Source organism: Neomonachus schauinslandi, chromosome 10, assembly GCF_002201575.2.
Source record: "Neomonachus schauinslandi chromosome 10, ASM220157v2, whole genome shotgun sequence".
Classification (NCBI taxonomy): domain Eukaryota; kingdom Metazoa; phylum Chordata; class Mammalia; order Carnivora; family Phocidae; genus Neomonachus; species Neomonachus schauinslandi.
The window spans coordinates 120,645,911-120,663,333 of record NC_058412.1 but is presented as its reverse complement, the minus strand read 5'-3'; the positions used below and the strand labels follow the sequence as shown (position 1 = coordinate 120,663,333).

General features: G+C 43.9%; 1 protein-coding gene across 1 annotated transcript in view; it reads left to right on the top strand.

The window, feature by feature from the left end:
• PTPRT (protein tyrosine phosphatase receptor type T) overlaps positions 1 to 17,423 on the top strand; it is an 831,114-nt gene that overhangs the window by 686,242 nt on the left and 127,449 nt on the right. Inside the window, exon 16 of the mRNA XM_044919044.1 lies at positions 11,007 to 11,155. Within this exon, the coding sequence (XP_044774979.1) occupies positions 11,007 to 11,155 (149 nt within the window). The remainder of the gene's footprint in view (positions 1 to 11,006; positions 11,156 to 17,423) is intronic.

Sequence of the window (17,423 nt, the reverse complement as noted above, 5' to 3'; positions counted from 1 at the left end):
AAAGCTGTTTTCCAATGTGATCTACAAAATATATATTTTTCCCTTGTTATTATTATTTCATTAGGATAAAGTCCTAAGAAAATGGGAATACTTAAGCAAAGAGTATATTACGCCCACCGGCAGTTTAAGGAGAAATGGGGTGGGGTGGGGGATGGGGAATAAGGTTAGAGGTGACTGATTCAGGAGAACAGGCAGCAGGTAAATGGTATGTGCTCCCCAGTGGGGCAGGAGGTGACATTCCACAGACCGGTTCTCCAGGGATAGTCCCAGCATCTCCTAGGAACTTGGCAATGCAGGTGTTCGGGTCCTGCCTCGGACTCACCAAATCAGAAACTCTTGAGGGTGGAACGCAACCATCCCTGTTCTCACACGCTCTCTAGGTGACTCTGATGCACCCTCGGGTTTGAGAATCACTGTCACACACCATCTGTAGAGAAAGGCCCACTTGTACGGCTCCAGGACAGACACTTGGGGCAGAAATAGACTAAACGTGTCAGGTCTAAGTCATGGGCACCTTCAAATAATGAAACAGAGCAACAACAAAGGAGTTAAAAATGTGACTCATTCACTCATTCAGTCAGTCAACATTTTTAAAGCTTTTATGACATTGTGCCAAGTGCTCAACTGGGTGCTAGAGAAAAGAGAAATGTGAACTAATGCATATTGTGTAAGTTATTATAATGAAGAATGGTGAGAGCGACAGGCAGATGACAAGGATAGGAAATGGAGGTAAAGTATGTCCCATTAGGGAGAGATCAGAAAAGGCCTCCTGGAAGACATAGGGCTTGAGACGGAACTTGATGGCTTCGTGATCTGTGGATGCATTAACTCAACACGGGTTTGTGCCAGAAGCTGCACAGGGTGCTGGGGCATGGGAAGTGCACGAGGCCAGCGTGGTCCCTGCCCATGTGGTTACAGTGTAGCGGAAGAGATGACCTTGGGGGCTGGGGCCAGCGTGGTTTCTGGATGGGAACTGAAGGCCTGGGTGGGGGTGAGATATAAGAAGAGGTGTGGGCACAGAGATGCAGAATGCAGAAGGAGGTTCACGGAGTTGGGGAAGGAAGAGCCACAGAGCCTTGGCAATGAGAAAAGATGGTTTGGAAGAGGTTGCTTTGGATAAAGTCTGAACGATTTGTGGTCGTCCATCCACCCATGGATAAGCTGGATGGGTAAGAGCAGGCAGAGCAGCCTGTGGCATCTGAGAGGACATAGACAGGAGACTGAGTTCAGCTCAGCTTCAGCTCAGAGGAAAACATCCCCAGGTAGGGGCCTGCACCTCAGGAAGGGCTGCAGAGGTGAGGAGTCCCTGTCGCCGGAGTTGGCAATCAGGGGCTGGATGTCCACTTGCTGGGGGTGATTGCCAGGGGTCTTCCAGGGGTCTTCCACCCAGGGGTCTCTTGGAGAATGACTCTAAGAACCCCAAAGCCCATTCCAGCCCAGAGAACCTAAGACCCTGTAACCTGTAATGACCTGAAACTGAGGGTCAGAGCATGACTGGGAGAAAAACATCTACCCAACTGTCTGGCTTGGTTTGTGGTCATATGAGCAAGGTTTGGGTGGAGCGAGGAGGGCAGGGGAGAAAAAGTCGTTAACTTGGTTCCCTGGAGTGCTCGTCCCAGGGAGCAGGTCAAACACAAAATTAAGGTAAAAATAAAGCAGGAAAAAAAACATGCAGACTGCTAGTGTGAAGAAGGGAGAGAAAAAGCACTGGCATTTGCGGAGTGTCTCTTATATGCCAAAGATCATGCTAGGGAATTTACACTTCTTATTCTTTTTTTTTTTATTATTATTTTATTTTATTTTTTGACAGTATTAGTTATTGTTCATCCTATTGTTTTATCATGTGTTCCAGGGGGATGAAATCACATATGGAATTTCTTGCTTGGGGGGAACACATTTTAAATGTTTATTCATTTTAAAAATTCTAAATGGGCATTACACTTATTATTATAAGAATCCAATCATCACAGTAACTCTGTGGTCGAGAGCTTGCCATTTTACAGAGAAGGAAACTGAGTCTCATAGTCTCAGAAATGGAGACACAATTGTGATTACACAGCTGGTTAGGGCCAGGTTAGTCTGGAGCCAAAGTTCATTTCCAGAGCCTTGAGAACAGAGGGCTATTTGCTTAACCAAGGGGTTCTGAGTTCAGTGGCCTGAAAGCATTCTGGGCACTTGCTACTGTCTCAGTCAGAGATTCTGCCCTTGCTTTCCTGTGAGGGCATTACTCCCTTCTCGTTGCGTATTATTTAACAAACACTTTTAGAGAGCTTATTTGGTAGGTGACAGATCCTATTGTAAGTGCTTTAGTATTTATAAGTCAGTATCTATTGCAAATGGTTGTCATAAGAATTCACTATAATTAATCCCTATTTTAAAGATGAGGAAATTGAGTTATAAAGAAGCTAAGTAATTTTCCAAGGCACATAGCTAGTAAATAGTGGAGCTGGGACTTGAACCCAGGCAGTCTGGCTCCAGAGCCCGTGCTGTCCCCTCTGGGCTCTGCTTCAGGGTCCAAGGGGTAGTGTGGCGATGTGGTCAGTAGAAGGAGGGCCTTGCACCTGTCTTAGGCCTTCTGCTGCACTGGTTCCCTTGCCAGCCCTCTAGAGGATGGTCAGACTGAGTCTGACTCTGTCCTTAGTGGAAAGAACATGATACAGAAGAGAGCCAACCCAGGCAAGAAGGAGAGAGGGGCAGCCACATCCAGAAGAGAGAAGCCCAAGCAGACAGGTAGAGGCATAGACATGGAGAGCAAGACAGCAGAAAGATGGAGGTGACAGGTGGTGGCTGAGGTCCTTCGGCCTTTCAAATTGTGGTGGGATGTGCTGCAGTTATTTCTATAACCTTGCCATTCTGGTGGAAACACATAGAAGCCCCAGGCTAGGGTGATGCAATTGGAGAGGAATGAGCTACATTCCAGAATGGGTACCCCACAGAGGTCATGAGCAGACTGGATGTGAGTGGGTGTGAGTGTGAGCTTTCTGCCTCGATGTGTGTACATATGTGGGTGAGTGTGTGTTTGCCTAGAAAGGAAGAGAGCCAGCTGAAAAAGCTTTGGGATGAGGGTGGATATGTGTAGGTTCTTGGCTGAGCATGACATAACAAGGAACCTTAGAGAACCATTCAGAAGCCCGACTGCCTGAGTTTGAATCCCAGCTACATCTCTTAAAGCCTGGGTGGACTTTCAATGAGTTACTTCCACTCTCTCTGCCTCCCTCTCTCATCTGTGAAATAGGGATGTAATACTCCCAATCTCATACAGTAATTGGAAGAATTAAAGGAGTTAATACACTGTGTTTGTGATAGCCTTAATAGTGCCTAGCGTGGAATAAGTGCTATATATGTGTTTATTAAAGAAATGAAATAAATTTGGGATTTATTGTTTCATGGAATTGTTATTCATTTCCTAGGGCTTCATAACAAAGTACCACCAACTGGATGGTGGAAAACAACCAGATTTATTCTCTTACAGTTCCAGAGGGTAGAAGTGTAAAATTAAAATGTTGGCAGGGTCATTCTCCCTCTAGAACTCTGAGTAGAATCCTTCCTTGCCTCTTCCTGGTTTCTGGTAGCTACTGGCAACTCTTGGCTTCCAGCTGCCTCCCTCCATTCTCTACCTCTGTCCTCACATGCCTTCTCCCTTCATGTCTCCATCCGAATTTCCTTCTTGTAAGGATACCAGACCTGTTGGAGTAGGGCCCACCCTAATGACTTCATCTTAATTTGATTCCATCTCTAAAGACCCTGTTTCCAAAGAAGGCCACATTCACAGGTACTGGAGGTTAGGATTTCAATATATCTTTAGGAGGGGACACAGTGCAACCAAGAACAGTCATTTAAAAAGTATCTGTTCTTGGGCGCCTGGGTGGCTCAGTTGGTTAAGCGACTGCCTTCGGCTCAGGTCATGATCCTGGAGTCCCGGGATCGAGTCCCGCATCGGGCTCCCTGCTCGGCGGGGAGTCTGCTTCTCCCTCTGACCCTCCCCCCTCTCATGTGCTCTCTCTGTCTCATTCTCTCTGTCTCAAATAAATAAATAAAATCTTAAAAAAAAAAATAAAAATAAAAAGTATCTGTTCTTGCCTTGGTTCTAAGATGCCAGCTACCCCCTGTAGTGAAATCAGTGCCCAGAAAGGGGAAAGGGTTTGTCCCTGGTAACTCAGTAAGGGATTGGGAGACCTAGAGCTGGCATCCAGATCTCCTACCTCTTGGTCCTCCACTTTCACAGGTGAAACATGATAGGGACTCTTCACTGATTCAGACCAGCTGAGGAGTGGGTTCTCAACATCAGGGTCCTCAAACTTCAGCTTGCGTTAGAATTACCTGGAGGGATTATTAATCATCCAGAGTTTCTGACTTAGTAGGTCAAGGGTGGGGCCAGAGAAATTGCATTTCTAATATGTTCCCAGGTGAAACTGATGTTGCTGGTCCAGAGACAACACTGTTCTACATCGGTGGTGCTCAAGCTTGGCAGCACATTATAATCACCTGGAGAGCTTCTGAAAACACATATGCCCAGGCTGTACCCCAGACCAATTAAACTAGAAGCTCGTCAGTAATTTTTAAAGCTCTCCAAATGATTTGTGCGGCCAAGGTTGAGAAACGTGGCTATAGAATACATCAAAGGATGTTTTTAGAGAAAAGGCATTCTTCAGGGCATCCACTTTAGAAGATTCATATTTAATAAATAATGAGGCAATTTAAATTAACGTGGCTGTTTCCTGTATTTAAAAGATTACCAGAGAGCATGTATTGAGTGCTTACTGTGTACCATGTACTAGGAAAAATGCCTTGCTAGCCACATACCATTTCATCTTCACAACCGCCTTCTGGGAAAGTACTATTGTACCTTCTTTTTAGACGGGAGGAAACTGACATGCAGAGGAATGAGTAACTTGCAAGAGCTCACACAGCTAGTCTGAGATGGAGCCAGGTTTTGATGCCAGGCTGTCTGGCACCAAAGCCAGTGTGTTAACTGCTTTGCCATTCTGCCTGAGAGAAAGTGGTGTGTTCTCCTTTAAATCCTGCACATATCCATAGCCTCGTTTACCCTATCGACTCTGATGTGGTATAGCTCAGCCCCTGCCTCAATTACAGTAATTCTGAGTTAGTGAGGTTTGGATTAATAAGGTTTTGCTGCATTCACAAGGGACTAGAACCATGTATACCATGGACTGAATTTGCACTTCTAATTTCATTCCGAAAAGAGAGGTGGAGGATTGTTAGAACAGGTGTCCTGCGCTGGCAGGTAGAAAGTAGGGATTGGGTCCCGTGGCTTCTGCCATTGTGCCATGTGCCTTGGCTAAGCCCCTCCTCTGTCTGGGCCTGTTTCTTCTTGAATAAAATGAGAGGATGGTACAGTTCCCTTATACTTCTGATGCATAACTTTAAAGATCCGATCGTACCAGCACAGAAGCACCCCAGCTTCAAAGGGTACAGTGCCAGTTTTTAATAGGAGTAGAGTCTCAGCTCTGTGTTTTCTTTGTCCACCTCCTACGGGCTGAGGATCTCTCTCTGGCTCCAGTGTTCCAATCTTTGTGGCTTCCCAGAACATCTATCCAGAGATACCAACAGAGGATGGGTCAGAGGAAGATCCCTGGGAGGAAAAGAAAGAGTGCCTTATCCGTGTCTCCCCAGGAGCATGGGCATAGCTCTTCACATGTAGGGAAAAACCCTAGGTGGAACCCCCAACACTCTCCCCCCGTTGGCTGGAGCCTCCTGTTCCCAGCCCAGAACAGATTCAAGGGTTTTGCAGAATCCAGATGGTGGAATTCCCTACCGCCTCTTTTCCAAGTCGCTTCTCAGTCTCTACTTGAACTTTTCCAGGGATGGGGTGCTTGTTACTTCCAAAAGCTTAAGCAGGGCAAGGATCATGCCTGGCTTTTTACATCATGGTCTCTTTCTAAGAGCTACTGGTACAAAGTAGGTGCTCATTAAATATTTTTCCAACAAATCAATGAGCAAAGAGGAAGAAACTACTAACTTTGGGAAGGAGACAAAGACTTCCTTAAGAGTGGGGGACATTTGGTTGGGATGTAAAAGATGTAGAGAAGATTACCAAGGAAGAAGAAATGGGAAGGACAGTCAGGTATTAGGCACTTCTGAAAGAGACCCAAGAACTTCTACTTTGTTCTTTCTTCCTGTGTCAAGCCAACCTGTTTCTAATTCTGCTCCTGGGGCCACAACAGAGCCAGACATCAAATGTGTGAAGAGAGCATTCCTGAATATTCCCTCTCCTTGAGAAATAATCCCCATCGTTTCAGATGCTCCTTCTCTCAAAATGATTTCAGAACCTTTCACAGCCTTGCATTCCTCTCTCTTGAGCCATTCCACCTGACACTGTCCCTTATAAAGAGTGGTGCTCAGAATAAATCATAGGACTCAAGGTCCGTCATGGGCATATCCCCTGCCACCTACCCTCACTCAGCTAACAAGCAAAGGTCAGAAAGACCTCAGAGTGATCTGTTAGAAGAAAGAATGCCAAGAGCTATGGTCACATCACATTGTCCCCACCTGTCAGAAACAGTAAACTTTGGATTGCTAGGTCTTAAAACATTCTTCAGCTCTAGAAATATCCCTGCAGAGGAATAGATAGGCTTATGCATGTTCTCTTTTTACCAGCTTTTGGTACCCCCTGCTGGTGAAATTTTGTGACCCAGTTGGCAAGAATCTCAGAACAGCTAGAGAAAAAATTCCAAGTTTCAGAAGTCAGAAGTACTTGGGTCTTGAAGGATCTGAAGATTCCATGAGTTATGTGACTATCCTATTTATCATGTAACCATTTTATGTGATTTTTTAAAAAACATTCTGTAGCTATGGCTATTCCATGGGCTCTAAGTGAAAAAAAAAATTCTGACTTCTGTAAACATTCCATTAATTCTGCAAACATCACAAGAATTCTATGATAACCACCGGAAGAAAATGCTAAGTTGTCAGCCAAAAATATTCATAAGTAGAAATATTTCAGGTCACAAACTAATTTTGTGCAAGTTTTTCTTCCTCATTCCTTGTATGTATCTTTTTTTAAAGTGGTTATAATTTGCAGTCGGAGTAGGATGGCAATTTTTTCTGCACTTCAAATTGTAGACTTTTAAATATAAATTTGTACAACAAACTTATTGAGCACTGGCTATGTGCCAGACACTTAGCAAGAAATGGGAGTAGGTGCAAGAAGTCAAAAGCCCTTCACCCAAGAGGTTCTTGCCCTAGTGGGTGGGAGAGTTGAATCACTTCAGTTCAACTAGACAAGTGCTTAGCTGACATGGCAACAAGGCTTTCTTTGATCTGCTGAGAGGGCTCAAATCACCTATTGGCATGCTTATAGCTCCATGCATTTCTCCTCCTTGGCTTTCATCACTTTTGTGATTTTATATTTGTTTCTGTATTTACATGTTTAGCACCTGTTTTTGCCAGTAGTGTCTGTGTTTTTTGAAGGTCAAGGTCGTGTCTGGCTCTTGTCACTGTGGTCTTACAGCTAGCAGAGACCAGTACATGTAGGTGCTCAATAAATATTTGTACAGCGGATAAGTCAGCCAAGAAGAGAAAACCACAAATCTATTTAGAGGAGCAAGAGAAACCTCAAAGGAGAGGTGACATTTGAATACTGCTGAGCCTTGAAGGATGAAGAGGAGGTGGCCAATGGAGAAGAATGGGGACACATTAGGGAATATAGAATATTGAGGAATTCTTGGGGGATGAAGACAGGTAGGTGGTGTTTCCTAAGAGGAGGTGTGTATGGAAGATAAGGCTGAGTTGAAGCCTAGAGCCATAGCCTGAGGGTCTTTCATGCCCGACTCATAGGCTTGGATTTTCCCCTCTTTTAAGGAAAAACAGGGAAGGGACTCAGTTAGGCTCTGTGGTTATAGGAATAAACATGATTTTTCCTGTATTACCAAAAGGGTTTTTTAATACTTATATTTTGAATTCTGATAGAATAAAGATAGGTCCCAAAACTATGGTTTTTGTGTTTTATTTCCTTCTATATTCCTTCCTTCTATTTGCACTTTGTAGCTGTGTTTGCCAGTTGCTAAAACACCTGTCTATACATTTTTATATAGAACATCATCATTACCACGAACACATAGTGTCAACATGGGCTAAATACTAAGCATGCCATACTCCTGAGTTTTTATAACTTGGTTAGCTGTCCAGTTTTTAAATACCTATGTTTTGGAGAAACTCAATTTTTCATTTTTTATCCAGGTTTTCAGAGCTACCCAAACATTTCTGTAAAATGCCATTTTTCATAGATGCAGCGAGACCTTTTATTATTATTATTATTCCTTTGGAAGCAAATGATTTGTGCCTAAGACAACTCTCTCCATATTATTTTACCCCTGGTGGGAGTTCTGCCCCTACGGAAATATCAAAGCCACTAGTACACACTCACTTCTAGTTTTAAAGTTAACTTTCTTACTGGATTTCCTTTTATTTCCTGCTGGTGCAGTGTGAGCAGAGCTCAGAGAGAGGCAACGGATCTGCTGTATATTTTTTCAAATTTATGATTAAGAAGGTCACATATACATTTTTAAACACTCCTTTTCGATAATAAATGAAGAATAAAATTTCAAAATGTCATCAGTAGTAGACCCACTCATTTCTCTTTTGCTGGTGCTCCCCCTCCCCCCAGTCTGATTGCCTGGCAATGGTGAGAGAAGGCCCAAATGATCCAATGCTTTGCTCCTTGTTGTTTCTGTCTGTCAGAAAGATTCTGACTACTGGAACACAATGTTTGTAGCCAAAACATCCTAACCAAAAGACACATTCCTTTTCCTGAGGGTCCTTCTTTCTTCAGGCCAATGGAAAAAAAAGAAAAAGAGAAAGAAAGGAAAGAAAAAAAGAATTCCATTTTAGGCTACATTTGTCTTCAAATTGTGGCCCAAATCAGAGAGATAAAATCCTCTTGTTGGGGGGCATTTCCTGGATCCAGATTCGCTCTTCCTGCCTCTCCACTCTGCCCTCTGCTTCCAGAGCTAGATTGACATGGACTCCATGCCTCCGGCTTCCAGTTGGTTTTAGCTAATGAGAGCCACTGTTTGGAGGTCAGGGGGAGAGGGGAAGATGTAGTCAGGGTGTTTATGTCTCTGGTTCCCTCCCTGGGAGGACCAGCTGGATCCCTTGAGAGATGCTGCTGCTTCTGGGCCGGTGGTCTTCTCTTGTCTTCACAACTCTCTCCTTTGGGGTTCTGGTCACTGCTGCCTCTGCTTGTCCCTCTGGACACATGGTGGCCAACAGCTCATCTGTCACTAGAGTGGACCTTGCATTCCCCTTCACCCTTCTTACTTTTGGCAGTAGTCCTTTTGCACATAAACTCTTCCCAAATTATCCCCACTTGAGTGTGCCATCTGTCATTTTTCTGTGCAGTCTGCACCTAGATTGAGGGACCCCTGTATAGGGGGTTGCTATCATACTGTCAAACCAGAACTGATCCTAGATGAACTCCCCTAAAATACTTCTAGGTCTAGGGTTATTCTTTCGTATCATACCTCCTCTGACAGGGAGATCATTACCTCTTGAACTGCCTATTTCGTGACCAAGCAGTCTCCATTTTGGAAAATTATTTCCTACATGGTGCTGAATTTGACTTGTCTGAGAGATCTGTTGTTTCCATGCTGAGGTAGGAGTGATCAAGATTGAAGTTGAAGCCAAGACCTATGGAAAACGGAGCAAGAGACCTGAGAATTTACCCCCCAGATATTTAATATTCCCATTGCCTTCCACATCACAGGAACAAAATAACTGTATTTAGAATTGGAAATGTGGGGAAATCTCAGAGGAACTGTGTTGGTTTTTTAGAAATATTTGAAGAACTATTATAGGTAAGAGGTATTAGTCATATTTTTGTATTTCTAATGATCTAAGAACAATCAGTTAAGATTTAAGAGAAATAGATTTGAAATCCATATGGAGAACTTTTTAACCCTTCAGTTGCCTGGGGAGGTATCAAAATCTCTACCACTTTATATCCAGGGATTTCACGGTGGGTCTCCTAGAATGAGGTTGGACCAGTAAGGATGACATAAACACAAGAATAGCAGTTGCCAAGTGTTGAATGTTCTCTCTGTGCCAGGCACTGTGCTCCATGTGTTTAGCACTTGATCCCATTTAATCATCATGACCCTACGGGTTTGGTCTAGTTGTTTTTCATAATACATAGAGGATGAGTTCAGAACCTGAAGAGGCTAAAGAATTTGGTGGGGTCATGCAGCCAGCAGAGATAGGATATGAACCCGGGCCTTCCTGGCCAAAACCAATTTTTTTAACCTCCAGTGATGATGTCAGAATGACCTGGGGAACTAGGTGGTCACACACCGGCCTCGCCCCTGTCCTGCCTTCATGAACCAGGTCCTCTGTGTGCTTTTATCAGCTCTTGAAATAATTCTAATTTCCATCAGAGTTTGGGAACCACTGCTTTAAACTAGTATTATTATAAATACCATCTGGTTCTGAGGGTCTTTTATTCCTATGAGAATAGTTAGGCATCCAGTTCAGCTTTCGGTGTTCTCCTTTGAGCTACAATACTAACTACCCCCACCCTCACCCTTCACCAACCAACAGCCCCTACTTCAGTCTACCATTGTTTGGTGTGTTATTTTGTAATCTTGTCCCTGAAAAACGTCAGACTCCATTGTGAATCTCATTCAGAGCCTTGGGAACAGAAAGATCAATCTGGCCTCTTCCCCCCTTTGGAAGGAGAGCAAGGGAAGCATCATGCCAAGTCTCACTGATTTCCCATTTTAAGTTCAAGTAAAGAACATACCTATTGTTGGAGATGAGCCAGGATAAGTCTCAAATTTCTGAGTGAAGGAAAGCCATTAATGATTTCAGGAGGTCTTAGGCTTATTCCACCTTGGCATTGGAGGACCCACCATGACTGTTTCTGGAGAATGAGCCAGGTTTGGGGGTTGAGGATGATGAGTGGGGAAGAAGAGCAATCTGGTCTTCCCAATGCTTTAATACAACTGAAACCATCTGACTGTGATTTTTTTCCCCTTGCACATGTCCCAAAGGAAGCTGGCCAAGAAGCAGAAGGAGACACAGAGTGGAGCCCAGAGAGAGATGGGGCCTGTGGCCTCAGCTGACAAACCTACCACCAAGCTCAGCACCAGCCGCAATGATGAAGGCTTCTCCTCTAGCTCTCAGGACGTTAATGGATTCAGTAAGTTGAGTCAACTAAGGGGAAGGGACTGCCCGTGGTCCAGCTTGACCCTGGTACCTCTGCTGTGGACCCCTCACAGTGGTCAGATGCTAAAGGGCATGGGCTCAGGATGCTTCCCTGGGATGTTCCCAAGCATGTTCCAGGAAGGTTCTCCCTGGCAGAGACTTGGGGCAGCCCATCTTGAGGGAAAAGGAGAATTTAAGACTGTCCCCCAAAGCAGGTAGAAGTGGGGGCAGGCCATCTTAACTACTTGTTCACAAAATTAATAATATTAAAAAAAAAAAAAGAGGACATGGTTATGCCCATAAGGAGAAAAACATGCCACACTGAATTGAGTGTCTTACAGTTTTCAAAACAATGTTTCATATAAACTATGTAAGGTAGGTGCATCATGGATTATTACTATCTCTGTTTTAAGTGCTTAGGAAACTGAGGCTCAGAGAAGCAAATTCTCCAATGTCCCAGGGCTGATGAGTAACATATCCAGACCTGGAAGCCAGGCCTTGAAAGCCTGGCCAGGTCCAAATCACAGCCAGTGTTTCCAAGTGCTGTTCAGTCAAGAGCCCCTGAGCCCTCATTCAGAGTGGATACAGGATCCCAAGCCAACAGAAGTGGCTAAGATTTCAGGACTAACCCTAGTCCAAAGGAGAACTACAGGACTGGCAACATTTAAAGCTACTCAAGAGAGCTAAATTTTGTTCTCATCTTTCTTTAAGCCAGTCTTTTTCCTGGCTTTAATAGAAATGGTGGATCCTTCAGCCTCTGCTCCAGATTGGGGAATTCAGAAACTCTAAAGGGCTATGAGCATAGACAAATGTCCTCCACACACTACATCAATGGCAAATGGAAGAAACCATAATGTGTAAAAATCACATAGGTATGATCAAGTTGGGGTGGTGAGAGCCCATGAGAAAATGAAGAAAGAAAGGAAACAAGTATTTATTGACAATCTTTGTCCTCTCCATGCCCTGTAAGATACTTTGTATGATTGGTCCCCTTTTGTAGATAAGGCATCCAAAGTTCCGTGCATTTGGCTGACCTTCTCAGAGTGACCTAGCTAATTCCCGATGGATCCAGGTTCTGAGGGTAACTCAGACCCATGATTGCAAACCTCATGTGCAGCACAGAACCCATCTGAGAAAGTTTTCAAAGAACACATATGTAGGCTGTGCACCTTACCAACTAAATCGAAATCTCCTGAGGGAAGAGGAGGAGGGAGATGAGGGGTAAGGTAGGATGTGGATTTTGTGAAAGCTATTTAGATGGTTCTTAGAGGCACACTGGTTAAGAACCCTGAACTTTGGGGAAGCAATAGCCGTTTTCAAATATTGACAGGCTGCCTTAGGAAAGAAATTAGTTTTAAACCTATAAAAAGGTTGAAAAAAATAGTAAAATGAATCCTCCTATACCTGTACCTAGACTCACCAATTATTCACATGTACTCTCTCTCCGTGTGTGTGTGTGTATCTATATATATCTATATACTATATATATTTTATATATATATATATATATATATAATTTTCTGAACCATTTAGAAGTAGGTTGCAGACATCATGACACTCTATCTCCAGAGAATTCAGCATGTGCTTCCTAAGAACTAGGACAGCTCTTCAACATAACCACTATAAAATTATCTTACCCAAGAAATGTAACCTTATTTCAGTATCTAATATACCGTCTACAGCTGAATTTCCTCAGTGGCCCGCAAATTGTTGTTGTTGTTGTTGTTTTAATCCAGGGTCCAGTCAAGGTGCTCACATTATATTTCGTCATCATGTCTCTCCATCACCTTTCACCTAGAACGGCCCTCCCTCCTTTATTTTTTCTTTCAGGCTGCTTACATCTTTTTAAAAAAGTCTAGACCAGTGGTCCCATAGGATGTGGCACAATCCACATTAATCTGAATTTTTTTCATCATGATCACATTCAGATCAACATGTTGGCAAAAATTTGACCTGGGTGGTATCATATACCTGCCTTTGCGTTGTATCAGCAGACAAACGCTATTCCATTGCCTGTTGTTGGCCACGCTAAGTCTGCGCACTTCTTAAGATTGTGTAATAGCTTCAAAGATAAAATCTAACATTGCATACTGATTATTTCATGAGCAAATATTTAACTTCTGTTTTCCTCAGAGAGCAGAGCAAGTTTGTAGTCTGCCTGCCCACGAAGCCAGTCCTCTTTCCTTTCTCAACGCAGATGAATCACAGCGATTCATACCTTCCCTCAGGAAGGGGAAAAGGGGAAAGTGTCATAGGTGTCCAGGAGAGGCAGACAGGGGGTTGACAGGGAAGTGGGCTCGGTGTGTCCTTACAGAAAGGTCCATCCGGAGCTCCCTGAGAACCTCTGCCTGGATTAACCTGTCACAGATTCTCCTGCTTTTGGCCCAAGGACCAGGAAGTTCAGTAGCGAGTCTAGCTGATAGAATATCCTGGCCAAGTGATACCCATTCACCCAAAACCTTTCCTGGATCGGCCAGATTCTTGGGCACACTTTTTTCCATTTATAAAAATGCCCTGGGAACACTGAATGCCAAAAATATTATAGAGATACATGACCTCAAAATTATAGGCCTTTGATCTTAAGCTTTCTGATCTCAAGTGAAAACCTGGTTAACACCAATTTTTTGGATTTCAAGGGGAAACATCACCACTGTTTTCCCCGTGGGCTAAAACTTAGGCTCTTAAGAGGAAAGCACCCAAGACCCAGTAGATTAGCCAGCCAGAGGGGAAGAGGAAAGCTATCCGGTAGAATCTAATTAGACATCTTCAACATAAAGAGAGACAATATTTCCAAATGATTGATATGTGTGTGTGATTAATATACATACGCACACAGACATACCCGTGTCTACACAGGCAAACATATATACACAGACATACCCGCATATACATTTTAATGATACTGCTTTTAGAAAGACAGGGAAAAAATTCAATTGGCATTATACTCAATTATTAAGAAATTTTGCATTTGTTTGAATCACTGAATATTTTAGGACTCTATCTGTGCATCTGGTGTCCTCAGGCTACAGCCACAAACACACCCTGGGGATTCTTTTTAATGCCCTGGAATGCATCAGGTACCTTTTAAAATGTCCTGTGGAACCGCTGGGATGAGATTTGAGGGGGAAAAATGTAAGTAATGCTTACACTAGAGATGTAGAAATTGCTTCTGAAATCACCCTGATGTATGTAAAATTGAATCTATTTTCGCGGCATTAGGGAATTGACTGCCTGGCTTCTGCATCAGTTTTAGGAGGCCCTGAGATGATTTGCAAATGTCGAGGAAGCACTGAGAAAGGCAGAGCCCAAGAATACATGCCGCATCAGTAAAGATTACAGAAGAATGGGCCCTGAGCAATTATTTCACTATTGAACAGGTGGGCTCTTGCCTAATTTAAACTCCCCATCTCCCTGCATACGTTGATTTTCTGGGGCTTTCTATTCCAAATGACTGCTAAATTGTGCCGCAGTGGTTCAGGCAAGCCTCTGGATTTTGTATGGAACAATGACCTCCGGGCTGCAAGGGTGATAGGGCCCTGTCAGCACTGGGCCTGTCTTTGCTGCAGCATTCTTGAGAAAGGAGTGTACGTCACATTTCAAGGACAAACAATGTGCATTGTCTTCGGTTTGAAGCAATGCTGGCTTTTATTAAGTAATCTCATTTTGATCTTCTTGCCATGTGTACCTGATTGTTATTTTTTTTTTCCTGAGATTTTTCACTCACTGGGATAATTTTCCGGATCTTTCTTCCGATGTTGTCTTTTTATATCCATGCTTACATCGTCTTCTTTATCTTCTGTTCATAGTGTCATTGTCTCTGTGTTCGTTTTCAGTCCAAATCAAGGTGCTTCAAAACAAATCCCTGTTGAATTTCTGTGATAGTGATGCTGGTGGGCCAGGTCCGAGGACCCAGAGGGTTTCCCGCAGGACCAGCCAAGAGGGTCCCGGCTGTGCACAGGCTAGAAACCAAACACCAGCCAGCAAGAGGTGAAAACAGAGTTTATCGAAGGTATAAAGAGAGTGAAGGTACAGAGTGTCTGGGAGACTTAGAAAGGAAAGGAGGGAGTCTGGTCTTTTTTGGGGCCTGGGGGGTGTACTGAAGATGGTGGTCTGGCATATGTGTCCACTCAGGCCTCCAGGAACCAGGTAGAACAAAGATAAGAGCCTAGCTGTTATTCCTTGGAACCCAGGGGTCCTGGCCTTAAGTGTCCTAATGCCGGGGGTCTGGAATAGGCATGTGGTGGCTTCATGCGGTCATTCTCACCTGGTCCTTCCTTAGATGTTATCTATTCTAAGAAAATCACTAACCCCTTGTCCCTTACAAGGAGGACATACACTGTTTGCATTCTGAGGCATGTATAAAGTAGTGTCTCGCATATAACAAGTGTTTCTACTAAGTTTTTCATAGTTTACAAAAGTGCTTTTGCAAAATGCTGGAGCCAAAGATCCTTATTCATGCAGCATAAGATAGCTTGTAGGTTTTTTATTACTCCCATTCTACAGACAAGGAAACTGAGGTTCAGAGAGACTCCGTGCCCCAATCACATAGGTATTTGCAGGGTCATATTAAGGATCCGTTTCTCCTGACATCAATTTGATTCTATCCATCTAGCTCTGCAGAGAATTTGGGAACATATCCAATAAAAGTACTTAAAGTAAAACAGTAATAAGAAATAAATAATCAAGATCAGGAACACATAAATGAAGACAAGATCAAGATCAGGTTGGATTAAAATGTAATTGCATTATATTAAAAAGTAATCTAAATATGCAGGCTGGTAACTTTCAAATTGCAATTTGTTCTGAGCTTTCTAGTAGCAAAAGCCCAAAGGAAGGTAACTTTCGTTGGCACCCCGTACATACTAGACCATATGCTTTGTATAAATCCCACTCTTAAGTCTCCTAGGAACCCTATAAATTAGATATCATTCCCACTTCATAAATGAGGGAACTGAGTTTTAGAGAGCTGAAATAAATAAGCCCAACATCGCATACACAAAGAGTGGGGATGGGATTAGAAGCCAAATAAGGTTATCTGACTGCAGAACCAGTGTTCTTGTCCTGGACCATGAACGGTAGCTGCTGACGGCTAGGAGAAAAGGGGAGCATCACTCTTCTCCCCATGGCCAGCCAGCTTTTCTCCCATGTGGGCAGAAGCTGCTGCTGTAGCTTTGTCCTACATGGAGGCCCGGGGCTGGGCACTGACATGGAGCCAGTCAGATTCCTGCAAGGTGCCAGGCTCTGGGATAAGCACATTCAAATACGCATCTTCATCTGTCTTCACAGAACCCTGTACAGTGGTATGTTTATTACCAAACCCATGTTACAGTTGAAACTGGTGTTCTGAAGTATTGAAAAATCTTCCTTAAGTCACATGATGAATCGATAGTGAGGTCTGAACCCCAAACCGTCTTTGTCTTCCCTCTAACCTTTAGCTTTCTGCCCACCATAAGGTGAGGTGAAGGAAAGAAAGGAAATTAAGGGGAATTGCCCTACCAGCTGGGAGGACAGCACCTCCTCTTGGTTCCTCTATCCGCTTGAGAGCCTGCAGGGAGGCAGCTGCCCCAGGGGATGCTCTAACAGGCAGGATCTGTGGGAATCGTCCCATCGGAGCTTCCTAGGAGGTGGGACTGTAGATCAGATGGCCCCATCCTCAGGCATTCCTGATCTGGATGAAGCCCTAGATAGACGCAGAGAGGGGATGGCCCCGGGCACAGAGAGCTCACAGCTCACGAGGGGAACAGGTGCTCCAACAACAAAGATTTTTGCAGAGCCCAACAGGGGCTGCAATAGCAGCGTGCCTGCAAAAAGAGCCATAGGACTCTTGCCCTGACTTTGTACCTCCAGTGCAACCAAAAATATATCTGGTAGCCTCAGAGCTTGCTGTGGCCTCAGAGATGTTTGCTGCTGATAAGGAGGGGTGATCCTGAAACCTAATGGTCCTCCATGACCTTCAGCCCACAGACCTACTAAAAGGATGTCCTTGTGGATACATCAGGGAATGTCCAAGCTTGATACCCTGCAGAATGGCTTGGCAGAGATGGGCCGGGCAGAAGGAAGCACCAGGCAGAATTTTAACCTGATTATTTTAGGAACATATTATATAACTAAAGTGATTCAGATAGGGAATACAGATCATGACTTTAAAAGTATAATGGCTGAGGTTGCCTTAAACTCCTTAGGAAGAGTCCTTTACCCTGTCAGGAGGATATTGAGCCAGCTGGAGAAATGGGTCTCTGGGAAAATTGGTCTGGCTGTGACCC